At 44.9% G+C, this 18,801-nt stretch overlaps 1 protein-coding gene across 2 annotated transcripts; it reads right to left on the reverse strand.

Moving 5' to 3' along the window:
- Positions 1 to 3,701: 3,701 nt before the first annotated feature.
- On the reverse strand, positions 3,702 to 18,317 carry LOC118024098 (1,25-dihydroxyvitamin D(3) 24-hydroxylase, mitochondrial). Of its 2 annotated transcripts, XM_035025664.1 has the most exons (11): positions 17,983 to 18,317; positions 17,590 to 17,780; positions 16,222 to 16,315; positions 14,317 to 14,413; positions 11,896 to 11,987; positions 11,122 to 11,233; positions 9,526 to 9,671; positions 6,075 to 6,241; positions 4,802 to 4,880; positions 3,910 to 4,107; positions 3,702 to 3,812 (listed from the first exon to the last, which is right to left on the reverse strand). In XM_035025664.1, the coding sequence occupies exons 1-11, from the start codon at positions 18,238 to 18,240 to the stop codon at positions 3,702 to 3,704; spliced, it is 1,545 nt and encodes a 514-aa protein (XP_034881555.1). In that variant the 5' UTR covers positions 18,241 to 18,317. The 2 variants fall into 2 exon arrangements, with proteins under 2 accessions (XP_034881555.1, XP_034881556.1); XM_035025665.1 differs by lacking the exon at positions 3,910 to 4,107.
- Positions 18,318 to 18,801: the final 484 nt, after the last annotated feature.

The following is an 18,801-nucleotide window of genomic DNA, read 5'->3' on the forward strand; positions in this document are numbered from 1 at the left end:
GACATGGAACTCAGAGGTGTTTCATTAGAGGGGAGGCACACTGGAGATTTAGGTTCTCAGAGCAAGCAAGCAATGCAAAAATTGCCTAGAGTTATCTTCACATCCCTGAAACCATGTGCAAGCTACATCGTAGAAACCAAGTGTCCTCTCTTACCCATCTACACAGCTAGCCTTCCCTCTAGTGCCGGAACACGTTTCCACTTCACCACCTGCATATAAGGAGTTACTCCATAAATAATTTTCTGCTCTTCTGAGGAGCAGTGCCAGCGTGTGGAATGCTGGCCACGAACATGCTTCTTTCCTCCTCATCTTTGCCTTCTGTCTTTGCTTCCCTCCCACTCTCAAAAAATTATCTGGACACCACAAAGTGAGGGGACTGCCTTCTTCATGTATCATCATGAACTGGTTTCTTATAAATATCCATTAGACTTCTGCTCAAGTTGAAGAATTGAGTTGGCCTCAAGGGAGACAGAACAGGGACTGGAGAAGACATATGATAAAGGCCACAGGCACTGAATGGCATGTGTTACTGGTGACAATCATCATAGATCTGAGTTACCTTTACCCTGTGACAAGCACCATACTCCACCCGATCTACCAGGCCTCAGAGAAGAGGTTTTATGACTTGCCATGAGTCCTATCAACAGGATGAATCTGGGCTTCTGTAAGCCATTCTGTGTGGACCTCACCTAAGAGCTAGAGGTACCTGGGAGAGTGTGCATCCTCAAGGGGCAGCCTGAAGAGGGTTGTCACAAGGAGAAAAAACCAACTCTGCTGTAAGCTACATGCCCAGAGCTCCCCAGGGGATCAGGCTGAGGCTAGAGCGCCCCCCAGATTGCACCTCCTTTGGCTCCTCTCCCTACCCTGATGCCCTCAGTCCCTCACAGTCTCCTCTGGAATCACTTCCTTAATGAATCCTGATGCCAGGGCCAGCCTCTGGGGCATCTCAGTCATCAAGGAAGACTTCCTCCAGGAAGCTGGAGCTGGGCTCTGACTGGTGCGTAGGGGAAGAGCAGGTAAAGAAGGAATGTGCCTCAGCCTGGTGATGGGTATTAAAGAGGGCACGTATTAAATGGAGCACTGGGTGTTATATGCAAACAATGAATCATGGAACACTGCATCAAAAAAAAAAATTAATTAAAAAAATAAAAAAGAAAGAAAATGTGCCAGGAGGGAAGACTGTAGGAGGAGGGACCGCAGGTACAAAACCTCGTGGGCCGAGAGTGTTGAGGGAATCAAAGAAACTGGCAGAAGCCAGTGTGGCGGGGTCCGGAGGCATCTGGGTGTGGGTGATGTGGGCTGGGGCCTGTGGTTCGGTGGGGCCATGTTTTCCAGGACACTGACGTCTGGCTTAAGGAATTGGATCTTTACATAAAAGCAGTGGGACCCCACAGAAGCAAGGATAAGACAGTCGGGTTTGGGTTTTGAGAAGGCCAAAATGGCCAGCATACAAAGAACAGACTGGACATCAGCTGGAAGTTTCTGTGCTCATCTAGAGGGAGGTGGTGCTTCAGAACTAAATGGACTTAAAAAATAATGAAGCAGCAAAAAAAAAAGGAAAATTATTTTGCCACTCAAATTCTCATCTTTCTGTAAAACTGTTCGGGAAGTCCAGCTTTTAGTCAGAGTAGATTTCGTGATATAGGGCTTTTAAAATGGCCACCTGAAAAAATCTTCTAGTAAGACGAAGTTTAAAACTTTAAATTTTGATGTAACAAATGCAACAAAGAGGAAATAGTTCCTGAATATTTCAAAACCTTTATTTTCAGAGAATTCTAAGAAGATATACAAATGAGATCTGACAACATGTGGATTTATAATTCTAAAATTAATTTCATAGTAGGGAGAGAGCATGCACCTATTTTAGTGATATGTACATATTCATTCAAATAGAATGATATAAATGTATACTCCTGAAATATTCTAAAAATATAACCTAAAAAGGGAAATCTTTATCAAATATACAGAAATGGAAGTATGTTTTTAGGAAAAATAATAGTAAAGATATGTAAAAATAAACTTTATGTAAACATTTTTTTTTTTACAAAGTTTTAAGTAATGCATGCACACTTTACGACTATTCTATTCTGTAGCGGGGAAAGCAAAGCGTAGGAAGTCACTGAATATTTTTAAACTGTAACTGGACTTTAGAACATTGTCCTAAACCATAGATCCTAAATCAAATACCGTATATATTTTGAAAATGACTTAAGCAAATTGTCATTACCATACACACACACATACACACACAATTTCAAAACTGCTGATCTACTTCTTAATGCCAGAGAGGAAATCCATTAGCTAAATAAAGAATTTCAGAATCCTTTGACCAAATGATGCCACAGTGAATCATTAAGGCATTCTTAGATAAGAGATTCTGACTTCATCAAAGTACTTAAAATAGACTTACTCTCTAATTTCCCAATAATGCTGCAATTTCAAAACAGGAAAAATACGGCTCCACAGAGACCTGGTAACTTTAACATTTAGCTTTGCTTATGTCATAAACAAGTATTTTCCCAAATACTACATCAAACAGAGTTACAATGAATGGATTGTCAATATTACCCCAAGCCCCAGACAATTTAGCTTGTGTTCCGTAGGACTTTCATTGTGAAATGTAAACTCACTTTTGAGAAGTAAAGAACCAAGCAGTGAATTTGGTAGGGAAGGAACAGAAACATTTAGTGACTTTACCAGACTAACTGACAAGTGCCTGGCCTCCCTGGCACATCATGGAAGATGCAAGAGAAAACAGTATTATGAGCAGTTCTGTGTAAGCCAAGATGGTGCTGACATTGGTTCAAGTAAGCCTGAAGTACACCCTGTAAAGCACCTTGTAACCCAACAATCTGCTTTCCTGAGTCAGATACAATCTTATTAAATACCATCATCTACATAGACAGTGCAGCTTCTAGAACAATTGTACCGAAGAAAGCGTTGTTTATAAACACCTGGGCCTAACTGTTCTTTATGTGCCATTTCACGTTCTGATGTTTGAACTTTGCTTTCCAGTAACGAAGAAGCCATAAGCACCATTCTTGCAGGAGGGTAAACATTGCTGCTCTTGGTCCTGGTCAAAAAAAATTCTGGAAGATAAAGTAAATTCCAATTAGATATTAAAGAAGTATAAGTAAACGATATTTAACACAGGCTAGTAAATATATACACTTACGTTCCAGGGGCCGGTAAGCCAAAGCCCTGTGGTCAAATAAGGCCGACCACCTGTATTTATAGATAAAGTTTTATTGGAACAGTCTTGGTAGGCAGAATAATGGCCCTGAGAAAACGTCTATGCTCTAATCTCCAGAGCCTGTGAATGCATGGCAAAAGGAACTTTGCAGATGTGATTAAGTTTATGGACCTTGAGATGGGAAAATTATCCTGAATGGCAGAGGGAGGAGAGATTCAAAGCCGGGAGAGGAACTCTGGCCCCATAATGGCATCTTGCCTTTACAGAGCACTTAGTGGATGCCAGGATCCAGGCTAAATATTTAGTATCATATCAACTTTCTAGAGAGATATGATTTTGGTCCCCATTTTACAAATGAAAAAAATATGGAGGCAGAAATGTTAAGAAACTGCTCAAGGTCACCCAGCCACTCAGTGGTAAGCAGTGATTCAAACCCAAGTCTGGCTGCTTTCTAAGCTCAGCTCACACTTTGGTCATTCACAGCATGCCAGATGCTCACCTGAGGCTCTTACCGCTGTCGGAAAGCGATGGGGGGCACCCGGCTGGGCACCAGGATACCCAGGTGCAGCATCTCCACAGGCTCGTTGTCCGTGGCCACGATGTCATATTTGCGGACGATCTGAAACACACATGCACAAAGAAAAGGGCAGAATTACCCCCTCTTTTCCTGCCTTGTGGAATACAACAGAGCACAACTGCAAAAATCAGAGTTTTACCCAGCAGAGAGCCAAGCGGAGCTGGAGCTCGGCTAGTCGGCGACCGATGCACATTCTTTTCCCAATGCCAAATGGAAGATGCGCAAAAGGATTAATCTTTGTCTTCTCCTGAAGCCATCGTTCGGGCCTAAACTGGCTTGAATCTTTAAAATTTTCTTCACTGGATCCCAACACCTGGGTATTTAACATCAACACTGTCTAAAAACACACAGAAACACAAAACGTGTAAAATAACTAGAAGAAAACATTTGAACAGCAAAATTTACAAAAGGGATCCCCTTACAAATGTAAAAACAACCCACAAGTTTATAATATGGTGACTGCCAACATGTATTTAGTACTAGAAATATACCAGGTAATAAATAGGTAAAGTTTAAAATTTAGCATCACATTCTCATGCAACCCTATGTGGTGGGTTCCATTATTTTTTTTATTTTTTAAGATTTTTTATTTGTTTATTTGAAAGAGAGAGAATGAGAGAGAGCACATGAGAGGGGGGAGGGTCAGAGGGAGAAGCAGACTCCCCGCTGAGCAGGGAGCCCGATGCGGGACTCCATCCCGGGACTCCAGGATCGAGCAGAAGGCAGTCGCTTAACCAACTGAGCCACCCAGGTGCCCTGGTGGGTTCCATTATTATCCCCATTTTACATATGAGAAATCTGGGGCTCACAAAGGTTATGTAACTCACTCAAGGCTATGCTTGAATCTAGGTCTCTTTTCCCCCAAACCATTAATCCTAACACCATACGACACATGTTAGCTATACACTAAAATATACATATTTCCAAAATGAATGCTCTCCCAGGGAAAGTGTTTATGGAGATCTGATGAATATTTGAAAGGCGTATCTTTCAAAGCTCTATAAAGTACAGATTGCACGAATCCTACTTACTCCTTTGGGTAAAGCATATTCACCCAGAACCGTTGCTTTGTCAAGAGTCCTAGTTGTAAATGGCACACTTGGGGTAAGCCTGAAAAAACAAAATTAAAGATGTAAAGGTGAGCACAGACCAATATCTAGATCAAATATCAATGGGAATACAGAAACTGGTTAAATAAATAATTCCTGCATATGTTCATACTCAAAAACAGAACATGATCACAACTCTCATAAGGAAGTTGTCTCTCTTTTTTTTTTTTTAGAAAGAAAGTTTTTTTGTTTTTTTTTAAGATTTTATTTATTTATTCATGAGAGACAGAGAGAGAGAGGCAGAGGGAGAAGCGCTCCCAAGGAGCAGAGAGCCCGATGCGGGACTCGATCCCAGGACCCTGGGATCATGACCTGAGCTGAAGGCAGTCGCTTAACCAACTGAGCCACCCAGGCGCCCTAGAAAGAAAGTTTAATTTAATTTATTTATTTATTGGGGAAGGGGCAGAGAAAGAATCTTAAGCAGGCTCCACACCCAGTGCTGAGGCCAATATGGGCTTGATCTCATAACCCGGAGATCATGACCTGAGCTGAAATCAAGGATAGGACACCTAACCGACTGAGCTCCCCACGTGTCCCAAGAAGTTCTGTCTCTCTCTTTCTGAAATTTATATCTTCTGTTTTTCTTCCTTATTGTGTTGGTTAACTTCCCAGTAACTGCTTAGTAGCTGTTAATAGTGGTTTTCTCCTGTTTATTTCTGGACTTCAAATGTGTGTGTTTCCTGTGTCACGCTTAAGTTTGACTTTTGTTCTAGGTTTCTCCTATCTGCCCTTCCTGAAGTGAAAGCTATTTCTTTCCTAATGCTAGAATGTTGTGAGTTTTGTTTTCCAGAAAGTGTATAAAAAGAATTTTCAGAGAACATTTTATACCAGAGGCTCAAAAACAAAGATGTCTCTTTGTCTTATCAAATAATAATATAGTTTTCTTGCTGAACTTCTTCTCATATCCTTCAATTATGCCCCTAAGCTTACTTAGTGCTTACAGCATTCATTAGACTATTATTACCGATTGAAAGGGAGGACATTGACTTTCCAGAGATTTAATAGAATTTGCCCAAATGATTTAGGAAATGAATAATAGTAAAAGAATATGGTCTTAAGGCTCCTTTTTTTTGCAGTTTGATAAATGTTTCTGAGTCAACTGTGGGTGCTGTCTGTGGGCGTGGAGACCCCTCATTGTGTCTTTAAGAGAATGGCTTCCCAGCATATTCATGTTGGCTTAGGCATGTGTTCTCACCTCATAGATTCTTTCAGACAGGCTTTTAAATATGGCATATTCCTCAAATCCTCTGCCCGTGGCATCCGATTCTCAAGCAATACACTCTGAATTTCCTTAAGAAGCTTTTGTTGCACATAGGGATTACGGGATAAATTATAGAGAACCCACATTAAGCTGTTTGCTGTCTGAAAGGCAAATGGACATAAACCTGAGTTTCTGCAAATAAATTGCCTTAAAACCATCATGAGCTGAACAAAAACTGATGCCTACCATCTTGCTCTGCAAATGTATTGGTGAGACTTTTTCACGTGTCCTTATTTGCTGTGCGTTACACAAATACAGCATATAAAAAGTCAGATTTATTTTAGAAAATAATGCCAGTTAAGGATAGCTTAATCAATGTAGACTCTTTGAAATAATCAGCTGCATTAGGACACTTAAAATTCAGTTTGATAAAAAAATTGTTTTTTTTTCTTTTTTTAAAAATTTTTTTATTGTTATGTTAATCCCCATACATTACATCATTAGTTTTAGATGAAGTGTTCCATGATTCATTGTTTGTGCATAACACTCAGTGCTCCATGCAGAACATGCCCTCCTTAATACCCATCACCAGGCTAACCCATCCTCCCACCCCCCTCCCCTCTAGAACCCTCAGTTTGTTTTGAACACAAAGAAACCATGTAGAGCTGATGAAAGGAAAGCAAGCTGGTTAGGATTGTATCTGTGTCAATTTCCAGGTTGTGATAAGATTTTATTGTTGCAAGATGTTACCATTGGGGGAAGCTGCAGGAAGGATCCAAGGGACTCTTCTCTACTTTTCCTTAGAACTGCATGTGAATCTATAATTATCTCAAAATAAAAAAGCGTTTGATCAAAAATTGTATAATATAGAAAATGGATAGAATACTTGGGTGGGGAAAGAGGGATAGAGATCCTGGCAGCGTTGCTAATAAGTTTTTTCTTTTTTAATTTTATAGTGTAAATGCACAAGAAACTATATTTCTGGAATTTAAAAAAAGAGGGTTGTTTGTTTGTTTTGCCACATCCTAAAAAGTTATCTATGAACCCTGGGTTCCAGCCACATGCAAAGAGCCCTTGCAGGAGGGTGCCAACACCAAAATAAGACATTCTAGCATTGCGTTGAGTATTTCAAGGAACTGGCCACAGTTTCTGACGAAGGCTCATGGTCTTTTTAGCGGCATGCTTTACTTCCTTTCAGCAGAAGAGAAAAAATATTGGCTGAAACAGCCAGGGTAGCTTTTAGTTTCATAATATTCACCACTGGTAGTCATATGTATTTGTTTTTAGGCCTTTTTTTTTTTCAAGTTAATGTAAGCCAAATATTCCTGTAAAAATGGTCATTGCAGACACGAAGACGCTTTTGCTAAGTGTCATGTGCCACTGATATAGATGAGCAAAGTGCGAGATGATTCGGAGCCAATGGAATTTACTATTTTGGGAAGAAGATGCCTCCAAGGCAGGCTTCTTCATGTCAGAAGACTGGCAGCCTCAGCTGCAAATAAACAGTGGACGGCATTATTACAAGAGTCCAATTTACAAAACAGGAAGAGGGTGTAGCCACCAAATTAGATACACTTTCAGATTTCTCTGATTTTCCAAAAGTGACTTCCAGAATTGCCAGGACTAAAAAAGAAACATTTAACCATATCAGCGGGTCCCTTACCGCAAGTACCAAATAGAGTTTCCAAAAGGCAGATAACTGTAGCTTTCACCAGACTTGTAAGACAGCCTGGGTCTTTTAGGGTAACTGCAGGGGCTGAAAATGGCCTGGGAAACCTCACAGGCACTAACTATCCCGGCTTGACCTCCGTGGAGGAGATCCATCTCACAGCTGGCCTCCCGGCTTTTGCCCTTCCTCTTCTAGAATCTTCTTTCACTCCACCAGCCAGAGCCATCCCTTCAAAACATAAATTTGATCAGGCTACTTCCTTGCTTATAATACCCCAAAGGCTTTCCATCACAGGTGTAATAAAATCCATATGGCTTACTAAGGCTTCTGGTTAATATGGCCCCTTGACTTCTCCAACGTCAACCTGACCACATTGGCTAGGTTTCCAGCTCCCACGCTCTTTCTGCTCCAGGGCCCTTGTACATGCTGTTCTCTCTACCTGGAGAGCTCTTCCACCACATCTTTCCCCTGGCTGGCTCTCTCTCATCATTTCAGTCCCAGGAAGAGAGGGAACCCTGCCCCCTCTCCATTCTCCTTCTATCCCATCACTCAGATGGTTTCCTCCATGTCTCCTACCACTAATTGCAAAGATCCCATTTATTGGTGTGTCTACATGTTTCTGGTTGGTCTTCCCTCCCCGCAGTTAAGTTCCATGAAGGCCAAGACCTTGGTCTCTGGTTCATGGTGGTCCCTCAAGCACCTAGAAGAGTGCCAAGCACATAGTAGGCACTCAGTAGTTTCTGAATCCTTTCATTTATTCATCAAGTATTCGTTGAGCACCTACTTTATGCTAAGTACTATTCTACATCCTAGGCATATAGCAGCGGACAAAACCAAGTCATCTCCCTCAACAAACTCATATTCCAGCTGAAAAAAAAAGATAATGGGTGAAGCTTTACTTTTATCACTCTAGGGAGCCTCTTAGGCTAAGTGACTCAGTATGACAGTGAGCGAAATGAATTCTTCCTTTTAACAGCCTTCTGGAGCGTGAGGAGAAATGATAACTTTGCTGTACTCCCTGATGTAGAAAACCCTACTTTTTCTTTGGACGAGAAACACAAAAGAAAGGGGAAACGTGGGAAAGAAATGAACTGGGACACATTCTTCTTAGAGATTACAGGTGTGTGAACCTTTGGGCCATGAGGAATATTACTACACGTCCCTCCAGTGATGGTGCAAAGAATGGATCGAAGACAATCAAACCCACCTGAACACCTGTCAGAATTTTTGTTTGGAGTCTGGCTGGGTTGTGTACCTACCAGGCGTATTAAGCACACTGGGGACAGAATTTTGGTATTTCAGATAGGTTGTTTCATGTAAGTCAAAATCAAGTTTTCTCCGGACTCACTATGCTTATGCTTTTAATCTGAAAAAAATAATCGGACTGGCCGAGAGCATGCCAATATTTTTAGAGTAACAACCACAGTCAGGCACTTCGGGGTAACGTGCACAACCTTTTAGAACATATTCAATCTTTAAAAATCTTCCTATGGTGTGGCATTTTACTGCCTCTGAATTCCCATAGCAGCTTGTGTCTTTAATATAACACTTGATTGTCCCCCTGCTGGAGCGCATGAATTCACCTCCTATCACCTGTTTAAGGACCGAGACTGTGTCCTGGGTCTCCCGCAGCATCTCGTGGGAGACTTACCATTTTTGCTAAGCCAGTGCTCAGTTAATCCTTGTGGAATGAGTGAGCTGAATGAGTATTTAAAATTCATCATGAAAAAGATTTTTCAGCCCATTCGTTTAGCGAACGGACATCAGGCCCCTTACCGTTTCCACGGCGGCCAGCTGGAGCTCTGTGACGGCCGCATACAATTCTTTCTTGGAAAGCTGATTGTGGTGATAAATATCACAGAGGAAATCCATGCTGGGCTGCTCAGAATGTTTCTCTAAGCGGTTGTCGATACAAGACTTGACTATTGGAGAAAGGAAGTCAGGGGACGATTAGGACTAGGACGCGAAAGAATGCAAGAGAACCCCAGGTAAAATCTTCCCCGTGACATCTTCAGGGCCTTTTTTTGGGGGGGGGGACACTGACCATTTCTTCAATGAGTTAACGTTGCCTTGTTGTTAAGTCACCAAGGATTGATCGGTGCCCACAGGAGCAGGGCTCCTCAAATTTTAACTTGCCAAAGAATCCCCCGGGCATCTTGCCAAAACGCAGATTCTGAATCAGGGGTCTGGGGCGGGCCTGGAAATCTGCATTTCTTACAGGCTCCCAGGCACTGTTTCTGCTCTGCAGGTCACCTTTCGAGTAGTAAGAGCTCAGAGTTTGGAAGAGATCGTCACGGGACATAGATGGGATTTGGGTCCACCTTCAGAATCAGAACTCGCACCCAGAGCCAGGTGTCTGGCTGGTTTGGTCACGAATACGGGCAGTGTGGGACTTGGCTCCCAGATCTGGGCTGTAGGGGAGGAGAGAACCTCCCCCAATGTTATCAAACATAAACACACGTACGTGCACACACACACACTCAAGTGCCGTGCTTCGTGCATGCTGGCAAAGGTAGCAGAAATTTCTGGACACATTCTGGACACATTCTAGACATGTGTCTCCTTATTTCAGTCCACTAGGCAAGCCACCACCAGAATAATAATAACAGTGAGGTTGACAGTAATAATGAGGACCATAAGTGGTGCAGCAGTTAGAGCTAGACCTTTGAGAGTCCTGTCTGGCTTCAAACCCTGGCTTTTGCCATCATCTAGCATGTGATCCTGACAAAGTTACTTTTTTGTGCCTCAGTTCTGTCACTCAGGGCTAATAGAAGGACCTACTTTACAGGGTTTTTGGTGAGAATTAGCTGAGTACATGTTTATGTGTGTGTAGAAAAGATATGACATGGTATGATATGATATGGATCCTCCTACTAGTACCTATTGGGAACTCATAGAACAATACTCACAGCATTCCCCTGATAATGTAGCAGAAACAGCTCTGATCCATTGGGTATTGAGATTAGCCAGGTTTTTACATTATCTATATTAGACCTAGAAACAGCTGCATCGAGGTAAGTATTATTGTTGTTGTTATTAGCCCATTTTAGACACAAGACTACTGAGGACGAAAGAGTTATAGCACATTTGGTCAATGTGCTACACCGTTGACAGAGCTGGGATTTGAACCCAGGTATCTCTGACTCCAAAGCTCTTGCTTTTAACCTCTCCCAGCTCCCAAAGACTACGCAAAGCTGTCTTTTCCTTAGAATTTGCCTATGCCAGGGCGATTCTAAACTTGTGTTTACAAAGCCAAAACAATCAGGAGGCACAACTCAGTCAAAGGATCAAGGTTGTCAGGTCAAGAAGATCATTCCAGACTTCTGGCAGCAGCACCAGAGAAAGGGCTACGGGGGTGTGTGGCCGCATTACCTGATTTGAAAATGGTGTCCCAGGCCAGTGTGTGGGCCTGCCACACCTTGGTATTGAGGCTCTTGTGCAGCTCGACCGGGGTTACCATCATCCTCCCAAACGTGCTCATCATCTGTGAGGAACACAATGCCTTTTCATTCCGGTTTCTACCTCTCTCAAAGACAACTGGAGAGGAGCCTTCACATGGGAGAGGAGCATTCTACACGACCCGCACCCTCTGCTTCCACAAAGGCAGGAACTCTCCCCCCAGTGCTGGACGCGGAGCCCTCCCCCACCCCGGTGGCACAATGAAAATGATCTTTGGGATGATTTCCCACTGGATGTGTTTAATAAAATATGTGATCTTAGGACCTCCATATTTAAAAAGAAGAAGAAAGAAGGAAAGCCATCACTTTCATAGAGACTTCCATTTCCATTAATTTCCCAACATTCGCCATTTTCTACACCAGTTTCATGGCATCTATCACATCCATGTGTGGTCGACACGATTCAAAAATATTACATCGGAAAATTTTCAGACTCTTTTTCAAATAGTATTTTAATGGACCGACCTTTAATTGAAACACCTATTTAAACTTGCCTAAATGATGATGTAGTGTGATTCCTGGTTTACGAGCATACATGCACATACGTACATGAAAACACATGACACATTGAAAGTAACACTTAACTAGTGTAATAAAATAGGTGTGTGTGCCCCTCCTGGGGAAATGGGATGCACCTTTGTTAAGTTCTGAAAATTGGGAAAATTGCTATCTTCAAGGGGATGCTTACTGTTTTGATGGCCATGATGAAGTTCAAAGCTTCCTCCCCGGCATTCTTCTGAAGGAGTCCAAATCTCTTCTCATAGAGCACAAGGCAGATGCCTGTCATTTAAAATAATCAAGAGTTACACAATCACAGAGGCACCGTAGTCTGGGAGTAGCGGGCTATTAAAGGCTTGATTCTATCTTTTGTAAGAGCAAGGTCTTTTCCAAGAACAGAGGAAAGGCAAAAAATCTGAGAGAAAGGGGCATGATACTCTTCTCACTTTCTAGAAATTGTCTCCACATCCACTGACCCAACCGCTGCAGAACCTCTGGGTCAGAAATGCCACAGTGAAAATACAGCCATTTTTATACAGGATTGAATGTCTCCTGCAATGCCTTGCTTTTGTCAGAGTTTATCATTGACACCATGTGTAAAAGACACTGTAAATGGCCTACCCAATACTCATTCTCTCCCATTTCTTCCCTAAGAGATCCCCAATTTTATTTAGAGTGTCAATGTATCAGTCCTCAGGCAATGAATCTGGATTGATCTAAGACTCTGGTGACAATCCTGTTCCCTGATTCCCCAGGCTTCCTGCAGCAGCCTGAGAAGCCACATGGCCCAGGTCTGGCCAATGAGGCTTACGGAAAATACTCCTTTGCTTTCTCAATAAAAGGGGCAAGTACAGCTGTCTTAGCTCCTCCCTCTTTCCTTCTTGTTTTTGCCTAGAGTGCAGAGGTGAGACCAGGAGGGGCGGCGGCCATTTTGCAACAAGCCAACCAGCTAAGGATGGATGAGCAAAAAGATGGAGAGCCCCCAGTGACATCGTTGAGTCCTGGCTGCAGACTGCTCTCCTCGAGACTTCTCATAACACTGGAACAATAATTTTTAAGCCACCACAGTCCAATCTTCTTTGACTTGCAAAGACATGCATTCAATACTCCTTCATTTGGGTATTTCCAGCAGATAGTTTCCAAAACATACAGTTGTTTCTCCTCTGTAAACATTCCCTCACTTTATTCTACTCCCCCTTCCCTTAACACCTTCTGTGGGTTTCTTCTTTGCATGGAGCTTTCTAATGTGCTAAGATAGTCAGATGGTCTCTATCTTTAAAGTGAGGCTCAGCAGCTGGGGGAGACAGGTCACGACAAAAGCCTCCATCCTGGAGTGCCCTCTCCAATCCCTCGCATGAGCAGCCAGAGTGATCCTTCCAGAAAATCGGTCCAAGTCTCCTTCCAGTTAAAAGCATTCTGTATCACTCCCAGGTACCCCCAAGCTCAAAACCAAATTCCCATCCCTAGTTTACATGGGTTGGCCACTGCCTTCCTCCTATCCTCTGCCCTCACCATGTTGGTCATGCTCTGGTCATTCTGAACATCTTCCTGTTCCTTCAATAGAATCTTCTCTGCTCCTTCATTGACCTTCACCTGGTGAACTCCTACTCATCTAACAGGCCTCATCTGATATGGCCCCACCACTGTGAAGCACCCCCTGACCAAGCTCAGCTGAGGCAGCTCTCTCGGATTCTCCCACAGCCTTGAACCTCCTCAGTCAGGTGCCTACCCATTCTATGGAAACAGCTTCCTTGCCTGTATCCCCACTGGGCAGTGTCCCGGTCCAGGCGGAGCTCTGCTTTTTGTTCCTAGAGTGTTCCTCAAAGAAAGGGATCATCCCCTCTTCTGTTTGAAACCCTCCATGGCTCCCCACCTGACTCAAACTAAAAGCTCAAGTTCTGGCCAGAACCTACAGCCCCTGGCTTGGTCTTCCTCAACCCCTCTTTCCCTTCCCCTGTCATCCACCCCTATGGTCCGAGACATCACTCATACTTCCACCTCGGCATATTTGCCCTCCCTGTCTCCACATTCTGGAACGATCTTCCCCACAGATGCCCTGTGGCTTATTCCTTTAGGTCTCACTTCAACTGTCTCCTTCCCAAAACAGACTTGCCTCATCTAGGAGCTTAGGTTCTTTCTTGAATTCCTTACCCCTTGTCAAAATATATATTTTAAAGTGTGTTTACTTGTTGATCGTCAACCCTACTAGACTCTAAGCTCCATGGGAACACAGACATTGCTTGTTTTGTTCCCTGCTGTGTGCCTAGTACCTAGCATACTCCTGGGCACATAGCAGGTGTTCAATAAACGTTTGTTGAATGACTACATAAACAACCCATAGTGCAAAGCATAACCTGAGTGCCCAAAAGCATGAAAAGACTGCATGAACAGCTCTTTGTTGTCACTGACAGTATATGATTATAGAAGTTATTAACAGAGCCACTAGGAAATCAAACGAACAAGACCGTGAAGACAACTTACTTTTTTTTTTTTTTTTAAGATTTTATTTATCTATTTGACAGAGAGAGACACAGTGAGAGAGGGAACACAAGCAGGGGGAGTGGGAGAGAGAGAAGCAGGCTTCCCGCCGAGCAGGGAGCCGACAACTTACTTTCAAATGACCATTTGTTCAGCTCGCTGTATAAGTCTTCAATATGGCCCCTCTCATCACAGAGCTCATCTATTCTACCCGTAAAATCAGCCAAGACCTTAGAAGAAAGAAACCACAGAAGATATATTTCAGTCATTGAAGGAAAACAAAAGTTTAAAGGCTCCCTAAGCTAACTTCAGGTTTTGCTACCTTGTATATTCACTGCCCGTGATGTTATTAATTCTGAAGCAACACTAATTATATATTCTCGCTGGGGGCTCACCTTCTGCCCTAACAACCTCGTCCAGGGGTTATTTTCTCAGCTTTTCCCAAAACCACCCTAAAGCTTCGGTTTCAGCTTTTGATCTAAATTTAAGAAAAGGAAAACATTTCTTCTAATCAGACTGGGGACTAAACCATGAAGGAGCAATCAGCCAAGTGTCTGTTGGCATATCCTGTCAAACACCATGAGGTCTGCCGCTTCCGTATCTGGGCCAGCAAACATCTCCTTACTGGCTGGTATTGTGTTAGGCGTGTTGAACTTGGAAGCAGAAAAACCTGCAAATTTGGGACACAGCTCCTTCACTAAATAGCTCTGTGACGTGGGACAAGTTACATAAGGTCTCTAGACGCCAACTGCCCAAATCAGGGTTTTAGATGACTAACGCCTCACATTTAACAAGGCTTGTATCGTACCAAGCACTATGGAGTGTGTTATCTTAGCTGATCCTCACAACAACGCGGTGAGGTAGAAAGTACTATCATTACTCCCATTTCCTGCCTAACAGAGGGGAGAACGGGCTTCCAGCGGGGCTCAGGTGCTCGCCCTTGGACACGTAGCTGGAAAGTGGCCATGCTGGGGCCTGGAACAAGGTAGGTATGACTACAAAGCCCATCCGTGTAACCAATGGGCATTTTGTCCACATAGTGCATTAAAAAGGACTTTGAAATTGTTACCATCAAAAAACTCCAGAAACTTCACATAAACATATGGAATTTTATAATAGTAATAATAATAATAATAATAATAATAATGACAAAATCTGGAGACACTGGGTCTGCATTCCCACGTGGTAGTCATTTGCTGGAACTGGGGCAGCTGTCCCTTCTAGAAAGGGCATGCACTGTTCTGTTTGTTAAAATCCCTGCTGGGCCTTCCTTACACATTTATATGAATTACCTGGCCCCTGAAACCTTCTGGGTTTGCAATCTGCACCTATATGATCCTATCTGGGTCCAAGTTCAGTTCAAAACAAACACCCTAAGTGATCAGGAGTAAAGAGAACACTGTATGCTTAAATCTCTTCCTTTTTGGCCCTCTGTTGACTAAAGGATAATGTCTAAATGCCTTATCATAGTCCAAAAACATTAAGCTCTGCCCTCTGTCCAGCATCGTTTCAGAGAGAGCCTCGCCTCAGCTGCTCTGAATGTACTATTCTCTGAACACTCCATGCTATCTCATGCCTCTCTATTTTCAGCAAGCTATTCTCTCTTCCTGAATGCCTTTCTCCACCTTCTCTGGCTTGAAGACTCCTATTCAAATGGTATGACCGAGGACTTTTGTAAGCATTATCTCATTTAATCCTCCCAGCAAATTTGCGGGGTGGGAACTGTCGTGTATTTCCCAATGTATATATTAGGAAAGTGAAGCTTAGGGAAGTTAAGGGAAGAGTCAGGTTACAGACCTAGGGGGTGGAGGGCTGAGGTTCAAAGCCAAGGCTGAGGAATACCAAAGTCTCTGCTTGTAATCACTCCCTTATTGAGATGTTACTTTACAAGAGAGTGAAGGAAGGAGGAATAAGGGTTTGGGGGAGGAGGAGTGGGGAGAAAAAGAAGACCCCTGAACCATCAAATTGCCTGCACTTTATAGCTATGACTTGAAGTTCCATAAACATCTCTCCCTCCCCAGGCTCCCAGCCTGCAAACCTCGTTGATTTTGTTGTCCAGCTTCATAATTTCTACTGGTTTCATTAGTTTTTTCTGAAAAGCACTCCGGACCCTCTGCCAGTCCTCTCCTTCCCTGGGAGGGAAGCAGAATTGTATTTAGAGCAAACTGAAAGGGAAAGAAGGGAGAAGCAAAGACGCCCCCCAGCTCTGCCACTTTGTGAACTCTATAATCAAATGAACACTGAGAAGCATGCCACCAACCTCCCAGAGAATGTCAGCATTGGAATATTGGGGGCTGGTTTGACAACCGAATGAAACCACCTTTCCTCCCAGCCAAAGATGACGCCAGGAAGGTGAAGTCCAGGTAACTGGGGTTCAGGGCTTTTGAGGTGCCCTTGCTGGGGCTGACCTGGGAGGCCAGATGCCTCAATTCTCAGCAGTAAGAGTGGGCACCCAAACATCCCCTTCACCAGCAACCCAGATCTGTTTGAGAAAAATTTTCTCTTCTCTTAATCCATTGACTTGGGCTGAAAGTCACATTCACAAAACACCGCAACCCTAGAATTCTATCATTGCCTCCAAATAATACACAGTCAGAGGTTCACTGGAGCTGTAAAAGCCTGTTCTAATCATCCACCTTCTTCCCTCACCCCATAGTAGACCACACAGCCTGTGATTAAAATCCCTGCTGGGCCTTCCTTACGCATTTATATGAATTACCTGACCCCTGAAACCTTCTGGGTTTGCAGAGTAGACATTACTATGGCTTTTAATTCCAATGATTATATCCTGAAAAATACAACTATTAGGAGTTACAATTTGGAAGTTAAAAAAAAAAAAAAAGAAGTGCTAACCTGTTAAATGCTAACAATGAAAAAGCAGAGGAATCTCATCACATAATGGCATTTATCTATCTAAAAGAATGAGACCTTGATGTCCCTCTTCATCCCACCTTTCTGACTAGACTTGGATCTTTCTGGAGGGGAATGCGTCCCCTCCAGATAGGAAGGTAGCTGTCAAAAGCAAAAGAAGGTAATTTCTGGCGTTTGAGCTCACAAGAGGGGATTACAGACAATCGTTAAGGGATAATTTTGTATATAATACGTTGGCCTGGCACGCTGACTTCCGAACTTCCACCTGCCCAAGAGTCTGAACACCACAATTTGGATAATGCTTTGGGCCTTTCTTTAAAAAGGCACAGCCCTGCCCAGTTGCTGGAGAAAAGGCAGGTGTTGGGTGCACACCTCTTCTCAGCCCACTCTGATCTAGGCAAGAGTTCGAGACTAGGCCGGGTAGAGCCTTTCGTGTTCCCCCAGCATACGGAGGGTACCACCGCGGAAAACCCTCTCCCAGTTTCCAAGCGCATGGAGCCCAGACGCCGGCCCCCATCCTGCCTCCTGGACTCACAGGATCAGCAGCCCGTAGCCCTCCTTGCGGTAGTCGCGATAAGCCTTCCAGGGCTTGATCTCCAGCCGCTGGGGGTACGCGCTCTCCGTGCGGTACAGCGCTTCCAGCAGGCACGGCGAGCCCAGGTGCACCGAGTCGAAGGAACCCAACTTCATGCGGAAAATCTTGCCATACTTCCTGTGGTACTCCGCCTGCCGCGGGCCGGGCCAAGTCAGCGCGCATCCCTCGCAGTCCCGGGAGCGCTCCTCCCGCCTCCCGCCTCCCGCCTCCCGGGGCCGCAGCTGCCGCCACCCTCGAGCGCCCTGTGCGCCCGGGCCGCGCGCCTCGCCGAGGGTTTGGAACGCACGCAGGGCAGGGAGGCGAGAGGGAATTGGGGCGCGACGAGGCATTTACCAGCGTGTCGTGCTGTTTCTTGAGGCCCCCTTTCCAGAGAATCTCCAGCAGGCTGCCCAGCAGCGGCCAGTTGGTGGGGCCCGGCAGGGCGGCCGCGTTCTGCGCCTCGCGCGGTTCCATCAGCGGGCAGAGGGGCACCTCCCGCGGCCGAGGGGGTGCGCACACCGCAGACGTCACCGGTCTGGGTGGCTGCCCCAGGTGGCGCAGCTGCTGGAGGAAGGCGACAAGGGAGCGGCTCTTGCTGATGGGGGAGCTCATGGCGGCGGGGGACACCGGGCTCGTGGGAGTGCGCGGGGGCCGGGAAATGCGACTTTGCTAGAGAGGCGCCGGCGGGATCTGGGGGTTTGACGATTCTGGGAGAGAGGGGCAAAGAGGGCCAGCAGGTGCGATGGAGGGGGCGGCAGAGGAGCAGAGAGAAGAAAGGACCTGGAGCAAGGATGCTCGGCGCTGCCCCGTGCGGGGGCCTCAGGGCGCGGGGGGCGGCCGAGCGCTGGCCCCAGGAGCTGGAGGGGTGCCTCTGGGGGTTGGGTGTCTCTTGGAAGAGGAAGGGAAGGAATATGGATCCGCCCGTGGGTCTGCGAGGCTGACTTTCTGGTCTGGAGCCGCGAAGTGGAGGTGTCAGGGAGGGTAGAGAGATGCTGCTAGGCGCTGCGGTTTCCTCCTATCCCTCTCCATGCCCAGGGACCATGTATTTATGGAGCCGGGGCAGGCCCTGGGTGGCCAATGAGCACACTGAGTAGGGCGGAGTGGGCCCTGGCTGGCCCGGCCCGGAGGGACGCGGGACCCGGGGCGGGGGGTGGAAATAGGATGGAGTCAGCG

Source organism: Mirounga leonina, unplaced genomic scaffold (genome assembly GCF_011800145.1).
Source record: "Mirounga leonina isolate KUSES-001 unplaced genomic scaffold, KU_Mleo_1.0 Mir_195, whole genome shotgun sequence".
Classification (NCBI taxonomy): Eukaryota; Metazoa; Chordata; class Mammalia; order Carnivora; family Phocidae; genus Mirounga; species Mirounga leonina.